This window comes from Dermacentor albipictus, chromosome 1 (assembly GCF_038994185.2).
Source record: "Dermacentor albipictus isolate Rhodes 1998 colony chromosome 1, USDA_Dalb.pri_finalv2, whole genome shotgun sequence".
NCBI classification, from domain to species: Eukaryota; Metazoa; Arthropoda; class Arachnida; order Ixodida; family Ixodidae; genus Dermacentor; species Dermacentor albipictus.
In genome coordinates, this window is record NC_091821.1 from 381,416,915 (window position 1) to 381,429,371 (window position 12,457).

The following is a 12,457-nucleotide window of genomic DNA, read 5'->3' on the forward strand; positions in this document are numbered from 1 at the left end:
ATGCTTAAGGAATGCCGGTGGGTTCAAGTGCCTTTGGATAAATAAATACACAGGTTTATTACACATCCCCTCCTGAGGCTTAAAAAGCACAGTAACATGTCCAGATGAGTTATGATCTGGTTGGGCCTTGTGCTGGACGTGAGGTGCTAGTTTCCTTCTCCAGTTGTTTTCCAAGGTACTCCCTGAAAAAAAAAAAGGAAAGAGGATTATGTAAACCATTACATTAAAATGGGAGTAAAAAAAATCGGGCAGTTAAAAGAAACTTTGGCGAATTAGGCCACATACCTAAACAAACATTTACACACGTGACATTAGCAACGCTTGCAGAAAAACGAGACACTTTAGGAGATAAAAAAGAGCAGCAGGAAGAGCACTGGTCCCTCCGATAATTTTACTACATTAAACAAGAGTTGCAGTTCCATCCAAAAGGCAACGCACCGATTGTGATAGCAAATTATTAGACAGCTATATGAAGTGAGAATAGCAGTTTTATCGGCGGCATAAACTTGTAGGCATTCGCTTACTAACTAAATTAACAAGCATGGTGTCACATATGCACAAGCAAACATGAACACATCTCATTCGATGAATGCGGACACTCGCTGCCAAAACACTGGCGTGAGGAAGTGTGGCGGCAGGAGCAAGTGAATTGACCTTCATGCTGCTTCTCACTTCAGCGGGAACTAAGCGGCGAGAACACAGTGCACATGAAGCTACCAGCACTCAATGTACTCTGTCCCCATCGCAGATCACTTCTGAGATAGGGCCCGCTACTTGGCTGCACCATACGCAGCCGCCACCAGAGTGAAAACCCCCAAATCTTCACATTTACATTACTGTGCAGCCCAGCGTATTTTCTTTCTCAAGGCGGATTAGCACATTTCACCACTCCAAAGACCAATTCAAAGACCCAATTAGATTTTTGAATTAGGTGTTGTGCGATTGAGGAGCGATGGGTCACATCATACATAGGAGGAATGCACACTAACTCCTTGAAATGCAGTTAGGTGTCGCTGAGTCATGCGGCTGGCAATTCGATTGATCTAATGTGGAAAACCAGCTTTAAAAGGGCCCTGAATGGATGGATGGAAACAACTTTATTCTGAATCCGGCAAATTCGACGACCCGGGCTCAGGTCTCCCATGAGGGGACTTCGAGGCCTTGCCTCGTCGCCGCCTCTAGGGCTTGCTGGACAGCCCACTCTTGTGTCTTGAGGTTGGAGCTGCGCAGAGCGGCGGCCCACTTCGACGCAAGAGCCTCCGGAGCTACTGCCATTGTAGCTGATGTAACCCGACACTCCCACAACATGTGTGACAGCGTCGCTCTAGTCTCCTGACATAATTTGCAAAGAGCAGTCGGGTATTGCGCGGGGAAAATGTGCTGCAATCGCACCGGACTGGGGAAGGTTTGTGTTTGCAATTGTCGCCAGATGACTGCCTGGCAACATTTCAGCATGGGGTGAGGTGGGGGCAACAACCGCCTGCCTAGCTGGTAGTGCTTGGTGATGTCATTGTACCTGACCAGGCGTTCTCGCGTGTTTTGAGCCAGCAGTTCTGAACTCGAAGAGGCGGTCTCCGATTCTGCGCAGCAGGTCACTTCTCGCGCAGAGCGGTGTGCTACCTCGTTCAAGTTAATGAGGCCCTCATCAGTGGGGGTGGCGACGTGCGCTGGAAACCATATGATGGCGGTGTTATCGAAGTGCTGTCGACCAGCTTTCCTTAGAATCTGGAGAGCTTCGGAGGAAATGCGCCCCCGCGCGTAGTTGCAAACTGCGGATTGTGAGTAGCTAAAAACTACCTCGCAGAGGGGGTCGGTAAGCGCAAGCGCAATTGCTACCTCTTCTGCTGTTTCGGGGTATTCTGTTGCGACACTACACGCGTGCGTAAGCCGGGAGCTAACGTCTACGACTACCGCTGTGAACCGGTGTTCTCGTGTGTATCTCGTTGATACGATTCTCACGGGCACTGAAAATAAAAACGTATTATCCAAAAATCGTATTATCCAAAACGGACTCCAAAAGATCGCGAATAATACATACTTGGCACAGAACTTGCTTTTATTAAAGCACTTTAAAATAATCCGTCACTTTGCGCTGCACTTTTTGCTTTTCGAAGTCCTGCAGCAAGCTTTTCTGGAACTCGTAAAAACGAGTAGCAGTTTCCTTGCTGAGCTCCGCAGACGCGACAAAGCCACGAAGCCCGTCCAAAGCTTCGAGAGCACCGTCAGTACTTAATGGCCGACGATCGCTGCTGCAATCTCCAGCGTCTTGGTTGTCATCGTCGTCGCTCTCCTCTTCAGCGGTAACATCTGCAATGATGTCTTGGACGGTGCGCAATTCACATGTCGCCAGTTGGTCGTCCGCCGATACAAACTCTTCCGGAGACGCGTTGACATTGAGGTCACCCCAGTCCGGGATGTCAATCTCTGCGCTGTCATCTCCATTTTCCTCAGTATCGCCAGGTGCACAAAAAAAGCCACACTTCTTGAAGCAGTTGGCGATGGTGTCAGGTTTGACGCGATCCCATGACATCGCCAGAAAATGGATGGCATCAAGAAGATCCACCTTCAAGCTGGCATCTTTCCGGTCAATCTTGGCCAAAAAGCGTCTGATCAACAAGCTCCTAAAGTGAAATTTCATGTTTCTAATGATTCCTGCATCTAGGGGCTGCAAGTGGCTGGTGCAGTTGGGCGGCAGGAAAATTACTTTTACGTTTTGCAGCCACGAAGGATCGACAGGGCGCCCCTTGTTTGCTTCACGCCGGCGCCGAAGACTTGAATGTTCTTCTGAATTTCTTCTCGCTTGCCGACGATCGTGTTCAGCGTGGAGACAGGCAAACAAAGTTCGCGTGCCAGGTCGACACGTTTCTTCTGCGGATTTTCGTCGACTTTTGCTAGGACGTCGAGTTTTTCTTTCAGTGATAACGCTTTACGCTTTCTAGACATGGTGAAGCGCACGGGTGAAACGCGGCACCAAAACAGAAGAAACGATAAGGGCGAAGTGCAAGCTGAACGCTCGAAACACCAAAATGGCAATGAGAAATGGCAAGCACAAAGCCAACAAAGCCTACAGCATCGTCAATGCATGCGCCAATCACTGCTTCTTGGTCACGTGATTTTACCGTGAGTACTATGTCTTAGGATAGATGGCGCTAAATACCTTCGGTGCGTTTGGTGTGCGAGCTTGCGAAAATTGCTCCCAGAGGCCGCCACACTGCTGCAGGCGCTGTGCAGAAGCACGGCCGGACTCTAGCCGAGCCGAGCCAGGCCAAGCCTCGAGCATACAAAGCGCGCGTCGCCGCGTCTTCAGTCCGCCGTGCCTGTCGTTTCGCTCGATGTTAATTTCAGTAGCTCTGCCCACCCGCTTCAAAGGACTGGCTCTGATGTTATCATCATACAGAAGACGTTTCCGGGATCGTATTATCCAAACCGACGTGGAAATACGATCGTATTAGCCGTACAAAAATGCATTTACCTCTATAGGGCATCGGCCGGGAACGAAAAAAAAAAACGTATTATGCCGAAAAACGTATTTAGCCGAATTGTATCAACGAGATTTCACTGTACAGCGCTCGAAATATCTACACTCAGATCTTTTTCATAAATTATTTTGGTACTACACTGGGGGTACCACACTCATTCAAAGGCATTTTTGAGGCTTCAAAGAAATGCGGTTCAGGACTTCTTTAATACAACTCATTTTTCAGCATTTCAGCTTTAACTCAGCTCATTTTTCAGCCAACACACCATTGCACATGACAGCCAAAATCACTTATGTGTGTGGAATCTAAGTTTGACTCAATGTAGGGGGTTTGGGGACTCTCAAACTGCAATTAGAGGGTCCTTGCTTTTACCTTAATTTACTCTTTTTGTAAATGGAAAGTAAATGCAGTAGCTAATTTACCGATTGATTAATCTATAGGTTAATATGCTGATTGAGTGAGTGAACAAGTGGGACTATGAGCGAGTGGTATGCTACATTTGGCTAGTCAGCCACTAGAGAATGGTTACGCAAACAGCTTTATAAACAATATACCTATATAGTAGCTACATTAGCGTTTCACCACTTTGCCTTACCAGTTGTGCACCATGATCTTCTGGACGCAGAGCAAAGCCTCATACCGCACATTGGGGTCCTCGTGGCCTAGCAGTTGCATCACAAGATGCTTGCCGCCCAGTTTCTCAATAACACTGAAAGTGACCATACAAAGAACCAGCGTTACACGATGGACATTTACCAGCTCAACCTTGCAGGCAAAAACAGTGCAAGCATCATTCCGCATTTCCACTTTAGTGCTTCTAAATTATATATGTATAGTCACTGGCATTTTATTCTTGCCATGCTAACCAATTTGAGCACAATCTCCTCTGTTCTAGGAAATTAAAGTTTCCTGAGGGAAACTCTATACTAACACCGACAAATTAAAGTCTGTAGTTTTAGTGGAAGGCTACAGAGCGGGAACCGACAAAGGAGGCATACAAAGTACACATACAGTGCTGAGTCTATGTACTTTGTGTGTCTCCTTTGTCTCCATCGATTCCCGTGCTGTAGCCTCCAACTATGCTCGACCAACAAGCCCAACTAGTTACTCTGTTCGACTCTAGTTTTAATTTTCAACATGTAACTATCTGTTGAAAATACAGGAAATAACCCATTAAACATAAAAATAAAAGAAGAAATTGCTGAAACGCACTGGGAGAACATTTATTGAAGCGGAAACGCATTTGTGCCCACCCAATGTAATGGAAGAGTTGTTTGCTGTGCCTTTCCTACCAGTGATTGGCAGGTGGCAGATAGAACCGGTGTAGACCAACAATTATAAAATAGGAGGAACATGTTTGGCACGAATGCATACAGAATTTAATTATTTGCAGAGAAGTTGAGAGTGCTGACCATAGTTAACATGGAATATATCACTGGTGAAATGAGATGATTCCTTGAAAAGTGAAGCAGAAATGGCATGCACTCGCTTCGCAAAAGGTGCCATGCGCACTACGTCAGGCGCTCCACATTTCTGTCAAGGCTCATCTCCCACCAATATCCCACCCTCTCTCAAACCTCCATAAAAGGAGGGAGGTGACATGCGTCTTACGTGATCCGAGTTAGAGAGCATGACTGTTAAGCTAGTTTGTGACTTCTGACAAAGGAAAAAGAAAAACTCCAAAGGTAAAGGACAATGCCTCAGAAAATGCATTTTAGTTTAAAGCTTGATAGCAGTGCCAAAGATAAAAGGCACGTTCCATAAGGAAAGAGCAACTTCTTGCACCAATATTTCAAGCACTTCTTGCTGTAAATAATAATTAAAAAAAAGGTTCTATGGCCACTTTTTACTATCGGTCAGCCTAGAGGGATAGAATTAAGCGACGATGTTACACAATAACATAATTTATGCCAGATCTCACTATATGTGTGACTTGCTACAGCAAGTATACCGAGATATCAGTCAACATAACCATATTTATCCATAAATGCGATCCTTGCAGAGCCTAGATGACTTATTTTCTGCTATTGCCAGCAGCAGGGTCCTGTTGTATTCTTTCTCACCATTAGAGGTCTTCAGCTAAACGTTTATAGTTTGCTTTACACAGATGCATACAACTCTGAAAAAGCTCTGCTCACCTGCCAAGAGAGAATGCTAATGGACTTGTACGCAACATTCATGCAGGCAATGAACAGGCACAGCAGTGCTCCTCATGCCACAACATTAGCTTGACACAATGAAGGAACAGTTGGTGAGATCAGCAAATGAACCCCACTCAACTGTTTTCCTCGTGGATAGTACCGGACGTACTCTCCAACGTCATGGGCAGCGACACTCAGAACAAGAGGGTCCCTGCTTGTCTCCAACAGGCGCACCAAGATCCTGTAGTAAAAAGACAATACTTTATAGCATATTTCCTCTAGCAATTTCATGTGTTATGCTCTAATACAATTTCCGCTTCTGCTCAAACGAGTCTTTCCGAACATTGCAAGGTGGGTAATAGGCGAAAAAAAAAAAAAACCGCTCAACTGGCTGAAGTGCAATGCTACAAAGCTGCCCCAAGATTACTGGGAAAGACAAGTTCTGCAGCTGGAAAAAAGATATCAGTGAGGATCTCACCAGAGATCTTATCAGTGAGGATCTCATCAGACTGTTGTCACAAGGGATGCACATGAGTAGCATTTCTGGCGGTGTTCTCATTTCGTGGTGTCATGCTTAGCATATGCGCTGCAGATGTGACCAGAGTACATACAAAGATGTGCACACTGTTTGCCTGCTGCTAACAAGGAATCCTGTGGATGCACACTGGGGATTTCTTAGCGTAATGAGTGTTTGGGCATAGTTGGTCAATCGAGTCACTAATATTGCATCTAGGGACACCCTAATATGAATCAAAGTACTTGTCGTTGCTGGAAACTTTTTTTTTTTTCATACAACAGTTGCCTCTGATAACATGGATGAACATGGTACGCTGAAAGGCCCTTGCTGAAATGTTTTCCCACAGTGAACACATCTTACAGCAATAGTTCTGAAGTACATTTATATTGACCAAAGAATCGTTGGGCACAAAGTAAAGAAATGGAAGACCAAGGGCCATGGAAATGGTTGCCATAAGTATTAAGACAAAAATAATTGATGCATTAAGTATAAGTGACAGGAAACTGGACTTGTATCATTGGTACATTCATAAATAATGAGAGAAAGCTTGAATCCCTGCCAGCTGTTGTCCCATTTCTGGAATAGCGCATTTTAGACAACTGCACAGGAGGGCCTAATTGGTGCAGAGTATGAATAATATTAAGTACACCTAGCTCTACTTTGCCTTGTAATTATGCCTTAACAGTAGGTGGCCTTACGGACCCCAGTAATGTATTCAACGATCCTTACTAAGCAACAAGTGTTTTACACCATGTAATTAGCACAAAGGCCAGGGAGCCTGAGGTAAGAGCAGTGGCTGTATGCAGTAAAATACAAACGCAGTACCCTAATGCTGCCACAGGGAAAACCTTCTAACACAAAAGAGTAATTTGCTCAGTCCCGCATAGATCCAGCTGCCACAGTTTCCATAGCCTCTCACTCACTTCAGCAGCTCATAGTTCTTCTCGTTGAGCTTGTCTGCATTCTCCCGCCAGAACTTCTCTGAGCTGTGCACAGGTCCCCACTCTAAACGACCAGACTTGATCTCTGTGGCATACTCGTCAAAGGAACTGCAAGCAGAAACAAAGATGTTTGAAACTAAGTTGCTACAGCATGGGCAGCAATGAAAAAGACGAAAATACACAGTGTGAGCAATATTCTCACAACGAGGCAGTATACATAACATTCAGTATAATTTTTCAAGTGCAACTACCATACTGAAGTGTTATACCATAAGTGATGATTTGTATCACATTAGTTTAGCTGTAAATGCATATAGCAGTTGCCCAATCTGGTACATTGTTTACAATGGTGGTTATGTGACAATGTGACATGACAGTCACAGCAGGTGAGTTCTGCTGGAATTTTTAAATTTTTTTACCAATTCCAACTGTCTCAAACTGTCAGTACAGCACAGCGTGCCCCGATTACTGCCATCTTAAATACCGAAATTCTCCTTCTTTGCAGCATGCGTTTATGTACTGCTGCTGTCCAACTGTGCGTACCTCATGTCCTGAACGCTGGTGTTAAGCTTCTCCTCCAGGTACTCAATGTCCTCCACAATGTCGGGATCGGCATACTTCTTGCCCTGCAATATCTCAAGCTGCCTCGACACCTTGCACTGCACCATGGCGATGGCATTGTCCCGCCGGATCTCGTTCTCGTCAGGCTTCTCGATCAGGTTCTGCAAATTCCCCACGCCAGGACAAAGTGAGAGAAACGCACAAAAAAACGAGTGTCACCAAGATATCCTATACAGTCGACTCCCATTAATTCGACCCTGACGGGACCAACGAAATCGATCGAGTTATCCGACGGGTCGAATTACACAATTACACACACACAAGAAACACCAAAACACACTGCTGATTCATTAGGCAGTATTTTCCCAGTTCTAACGCGCCCTCTAATCAAACGCGCGTCCACTTTCTATGTGCCCAAAGTAGTATACTAACGTAGAAATCACATTAAACCCCCTAAAAAAAGTAGAAATATAATGCGCGCCCGATGTTTAAGCAAGAAAAATTGTTGCACAATGGCGGTCAATTTTTAAAGTCAGCTTCGCCACACGATTTTTAAGGTCAGCTTCGCCACACGGTTCCTAGAGTCAGTTTCGCCGCAATAAATCGGTGTTATGCGGCAAAGCATGCGAAAGTTGCGAAGGCGGTTTTTGTTTTGTGACAGATGCACAGCGCATACGATTTTCGGCCCAATTTTCTTCTTTAAAAAAGAAAAATAAAAGTCGCGCGTCATAATCAGGTAAATACCGCAATAAAGCGCTGTGACCTACGGTTATTACTTTAAAATATTTCTAGGGCGGGGCGAAAATAGGCGTTTTAGACGAGAGAAGGTGCGTACTCAATGCACTGACTGTCCTCTAAGCTCTGCCGAGACCGAGGCTGCCACTAAAAGGGTCGCTATCGGGGTCGCCATACGGGTCAGGCGCGTGCATGCTGGCAGGTCAAGTTGGAATTATCCGGCGATGGCTAACTTAAGATTCAAATAACGAAAGTTTGGCCCATAGAAATACATGGACGCCGGCCGGGACCTTTCGCACGGATCGAATTAACTGATCAGATCACTAATTAGCAGCACGGTGGCAGCCATATTAAAGAAATAGGGCTACAACATCTAAAAGCAAAGTTCTATTTGCAAATTGTTTTTTTTTTATATGTTGACACCATCAATCACTTAAGCCATAGTGAAAGAAAGAGAAAGATTAAGAGTTATGAAGGTTTGAAGTAGTTTGTAAATATTCACACATCTAGTAAATGTTTGATGTTAATAGTTCTGTGGAAACCCGCAAGGTGGAGAGAAGTAATTATTTAAGGGAAAATGAGCCATCCACCTAATTGTAGCAATTGCTACAAAGGAAACCCATATGGGTTCCTCGAAAGAAAAGCCTTGCATTTGAAAAAATTCGTCCTGGTCCAGGACTTGAACCTGGGACCACCGCCTTTTCGGGGTGGCCGTTCTACCATCTGAGCCAACCAGGCGGCTAGCAGATAGCAGGGCAAAGTTGAATTTGTCAACAACTCGAAGCAAAGGCAAGAGTTTGACGTAATAGTTCTGCGGAGACCCGCAAGGTGGAGAGAAGTAATCAATAAAGGGAAAATGAGACATCCACCCAAATGTAGCTAATTGCTACAAAGGAAACCATACAGGTTCCTCAAAAGAAAAGACTCGCAGTTGAAGAAAAATTCATCCTGGTCCGGGACTCAAACCTGGGACTATTACGTCGAACTCTTGCCTTTGCTTCGAGTTGTTGACAAATTCGATGGTTAGCTCAGATGGTAGAGCAGCTGTCCCGGAAAGGCGGTGGTTCCAGGTTCGAGTCCTGGGCCAGGATGAATTTTTCTTCAACTGTGAGGCTTTTCTTCCGAGGAACCCGTATGAGTTTGATTTGTAATAACTGCTGTGATTGGGCAGATGTCTCATTTTCCCTTCAATAACTAGTAAATGTGTCTCAGCACATGTGACATCATCCACTTTGGGAACCTGTTTTTGCTTTAGTGGTTTGTTCGCTGTGCTGCACATTTGAGGCCTTTATTAACTTTATTAACACACACGCAAAAAAAGCAAATTCTGGGTTTTGATGAGTCGAAATAATTATGAGGAATGCTGCCGTGGGGAATTCCGGATTGAGTTTCATGACCTAGGATTTTTTAGAGCGTGCTTAAATCTAATTACGCAAGCGTTTCCTCTTTTTTTTTTAAATTTTGCCATCATTGAAAAGTGGCCACCGTGGCTGAGGTCAAGTCTAAAATCTCGAGCTCAGCAGTGCAATGGCACAGCTGCTAATCTACTACAGCGAGTGACAGCAGAAACACTATTTGTAAATGTAGGGCTAAAATACACCATTCTAAATGGCAGAAGGAAAGTTCACCATACATTCTGAAGACACCCTTGAGAAATCAAATCAGATATAAAAAGTTTACAAACCCTGAATGTTGCCAGGATAATCCGTGCCACTTTCTCCTTTCCCGATTCACTGAGAATGTCAGCCAGGATTGGTATGATGTTGTACCTGTAGAGGCAGCAGGCAACGCGCATTCTCAAGTTCAATGTTTAGCAATTTTCCTCATGCATTCACGTAGCTCAGTCGCACAAGTTATTTGAACAGTCCTGGTATTTATGAATGGTTGCAAGCTCTTGAAAACAAACAATTTGAAAATTTCCTGAAATTGCGACTTACAGTAAACCAGGATTGCCTAGAACGGTGCAATTATTCATATCTACCCCCTTTAATGGCATCCACCATTAGTACTAGCAAGTGCCATCAATACAAGCATTTACAATGAACTTGTCTAAAACTGATGCCGTTTAAAATCAAGTAGAGTGTTTAAGATGCTTGGCATAACATGAAATTTCATTAACTTGTACTATACTGAAATTCCAGTAATTCAATATCTTTTAATTATTATTGCCGGATAATTAGAACTGATTGGTTGGTCCCGGCAGAGTCGCATGTATCTGCATAAAGAAAAAGTCCCACAAATTTCAATTCCTAGAACCATTCAACGGTTACATTGAACGAAATTTCTCACTGCCTTTCAGACAAACTTGAGCTAAAGTCTGGTGCACTGCTAGTTACTGCAATAATGTGTGATGCAGAAATTGAGCCATTTAGCTTTGTCTGTTATGTTAGGCCCACAGCGCATGTACCACCTCTCCCCAGAACCGGGTTACTGTGCTGCACTAGCAGCATGTTAGCATACTGCCGTTGCGCGTCCCATTTCAGTGGATAAGCAAATTAATGATGCAGCAAAGAATTAGGCTTCCACATCACCAAAGAATGATCAGCGCTAAATGATATGGCATTATCTTACAGGCACGTAGTGCACAGGGCGCACCAGTGTGACAAATATCTCTCTGCATTTCCAGCTAATGTTAGCTGCACTCATTCACTGATCTGTAATTTCTGAGAGCACTTCCAAAAATGTCTGGTAAGGCACCAGGCATTGTTGATGTGGCACAATGGCCGCCAGGTAAATTGGACAGCTTGAAGGAAATCTTGGACACCTCACAATACGGTGCCCAGCGGTGTGTTGGTGTTTTTTCTGCATCTTGTTTAATTCGACTAGCCAGATAATTCAATCGATTTCGTCGATCCCGTCAAGGTCAAATTAATGGAAGTCGATTGTAATTGCTACTGCAATAATAAGTACATTTCATGCAAGTACAAACGCAGGCTTAACTTTTGAACAGCCTGCGTAGCACAGCAAAATTGTGAATTGCCTAATAACTGAAAATAAGAAGACTGGAAAAAAAGAAAAGATGCCTTGTATGTTGTAATATTACAACTTCATTATGTATTCTGCAGAGTGAAGCACATGCAGTGAAAAGTTTGAGTGACATATTCTTCACATTTCTGTAATTATGGTATACAGAGGTGGGGGACACCACGACAGCTGTTTAACACCATACTCCAATGCACTAACAGCTTTTCCAATCATTTAGGGCAATGGATTATGGCAGTGAAAATAGAAGGAAAAACTAGATTGCTGCATCTGGGACAAAAGTGGCCACAGTCTGACCAAGATAAATTGAGAACTGCAGCCAGCATCCTGCTGCTCAGTACAGTAATACCCAAAATATTGGCACATGATTTTGTGACCTGTTCACTGTTCTCAAAAATAATTATATGTAGTCACAGTCTCACAGGAAGCATCAGCCATTATTTACAACTCAGTGCTATGACAAGCCTCATCATCTCCCGAGTAAGTAAGTGCTGCAAGGTCTTACTTGCTCATCCGCTTGGCCAAGTCAACATTGAAGGTGAGGACCCAGAGGCAGAAGGTAAGCTGGTACTGAATTTGGAAGTTCACACGACCCGCCAGCACCGTCACAATGCTGTAAGCGAGAAACGAAAACATCATGATGGACTCTTATGTACTCCTCTTTCCTCGATGTTTGCCTTACAGCCAGATCAACGACGTTAAGTTGTGCGAGTATATTCATGTAGGCAAGAAACGCCGCTACGCAAATACCAAACTGTTACAACAAAATTTTCAAGGGGCTGCCATATACAGCATTCAAATAATGAAACAAGAAAGCTCATGCTTTTTTGTTTGCAGCTTTTGTCACATCTGGAGCTGTGTGTTGGAGTGTTATAATGCTATAAACATTTTCAATCTTGGTCAGTTTGAAGTGACAGGCACAAGTGTCAGTGTACTGTTCTGATGTTCTTCGATATCTCCTGAGCCTTGTGTGTTTCACTGTGATGGAGAGCGTAGCAAGGGTCAGATGTTCAGATAACTGCACTCCAGTGTTGTGTACCGTACAAATTTGTCTTTCTGGTGTAAATACGAGTGAATGAAAGCCCAAACTCAGCGCATGAA

At 44.2% G+C, this 12,457-nt stretch overlaps 1 protein-coding gene across 4 annotated transcripts in view; it reads right to left on the reverse strand.

Annotated features, from left to right (window-relative positions):
* Window positions 1-38: 38 nt before the first annotated feature.
* Window positions 39-12,457, reverse strand: part of VhaSFD (V-type proton ATPase subunit VhaSFD) — a 45,722-nt gene continuing 33,303 nt past the window's right edge. For all 4 annotated transcript variants that reach the window (XM_065429768.2, XM_065429766.2, XM_065429767.1 and 1 more), the window contains exons 7-13: window positions 11,862-11,969; window positions 10,059-10,143; window positions 7,622-7,800; window positions 7,061-7,186; window positions 5,760-5,861; window positions 4,075-4,188; window positions 39-182 (exon numbers count right to left, since the gene is read on the reverse strand). In XM_065429768.2, coding sequence (XP_065285840.1) covers window positions 110-182; window positions 4,075-4,188; window positions 5,760-5,861; window positions 7,061-7,186; window positions 7,622-7,800; window positions 10,059-10,143; window positions 11,862-11,969 — 787 coding nt within the window. In that variant the 3' untranslated portion in view covers window positions 39-109. The remainder of the gene's footprint in view (window positions 183-4,074; window positions 4,189-5,759; window positions 5,862-7,060; window positions 7,187-7,621; window positions 7,801-10,058; window positions 10,144-11,861; window positions 11,970-12,457) is intronic.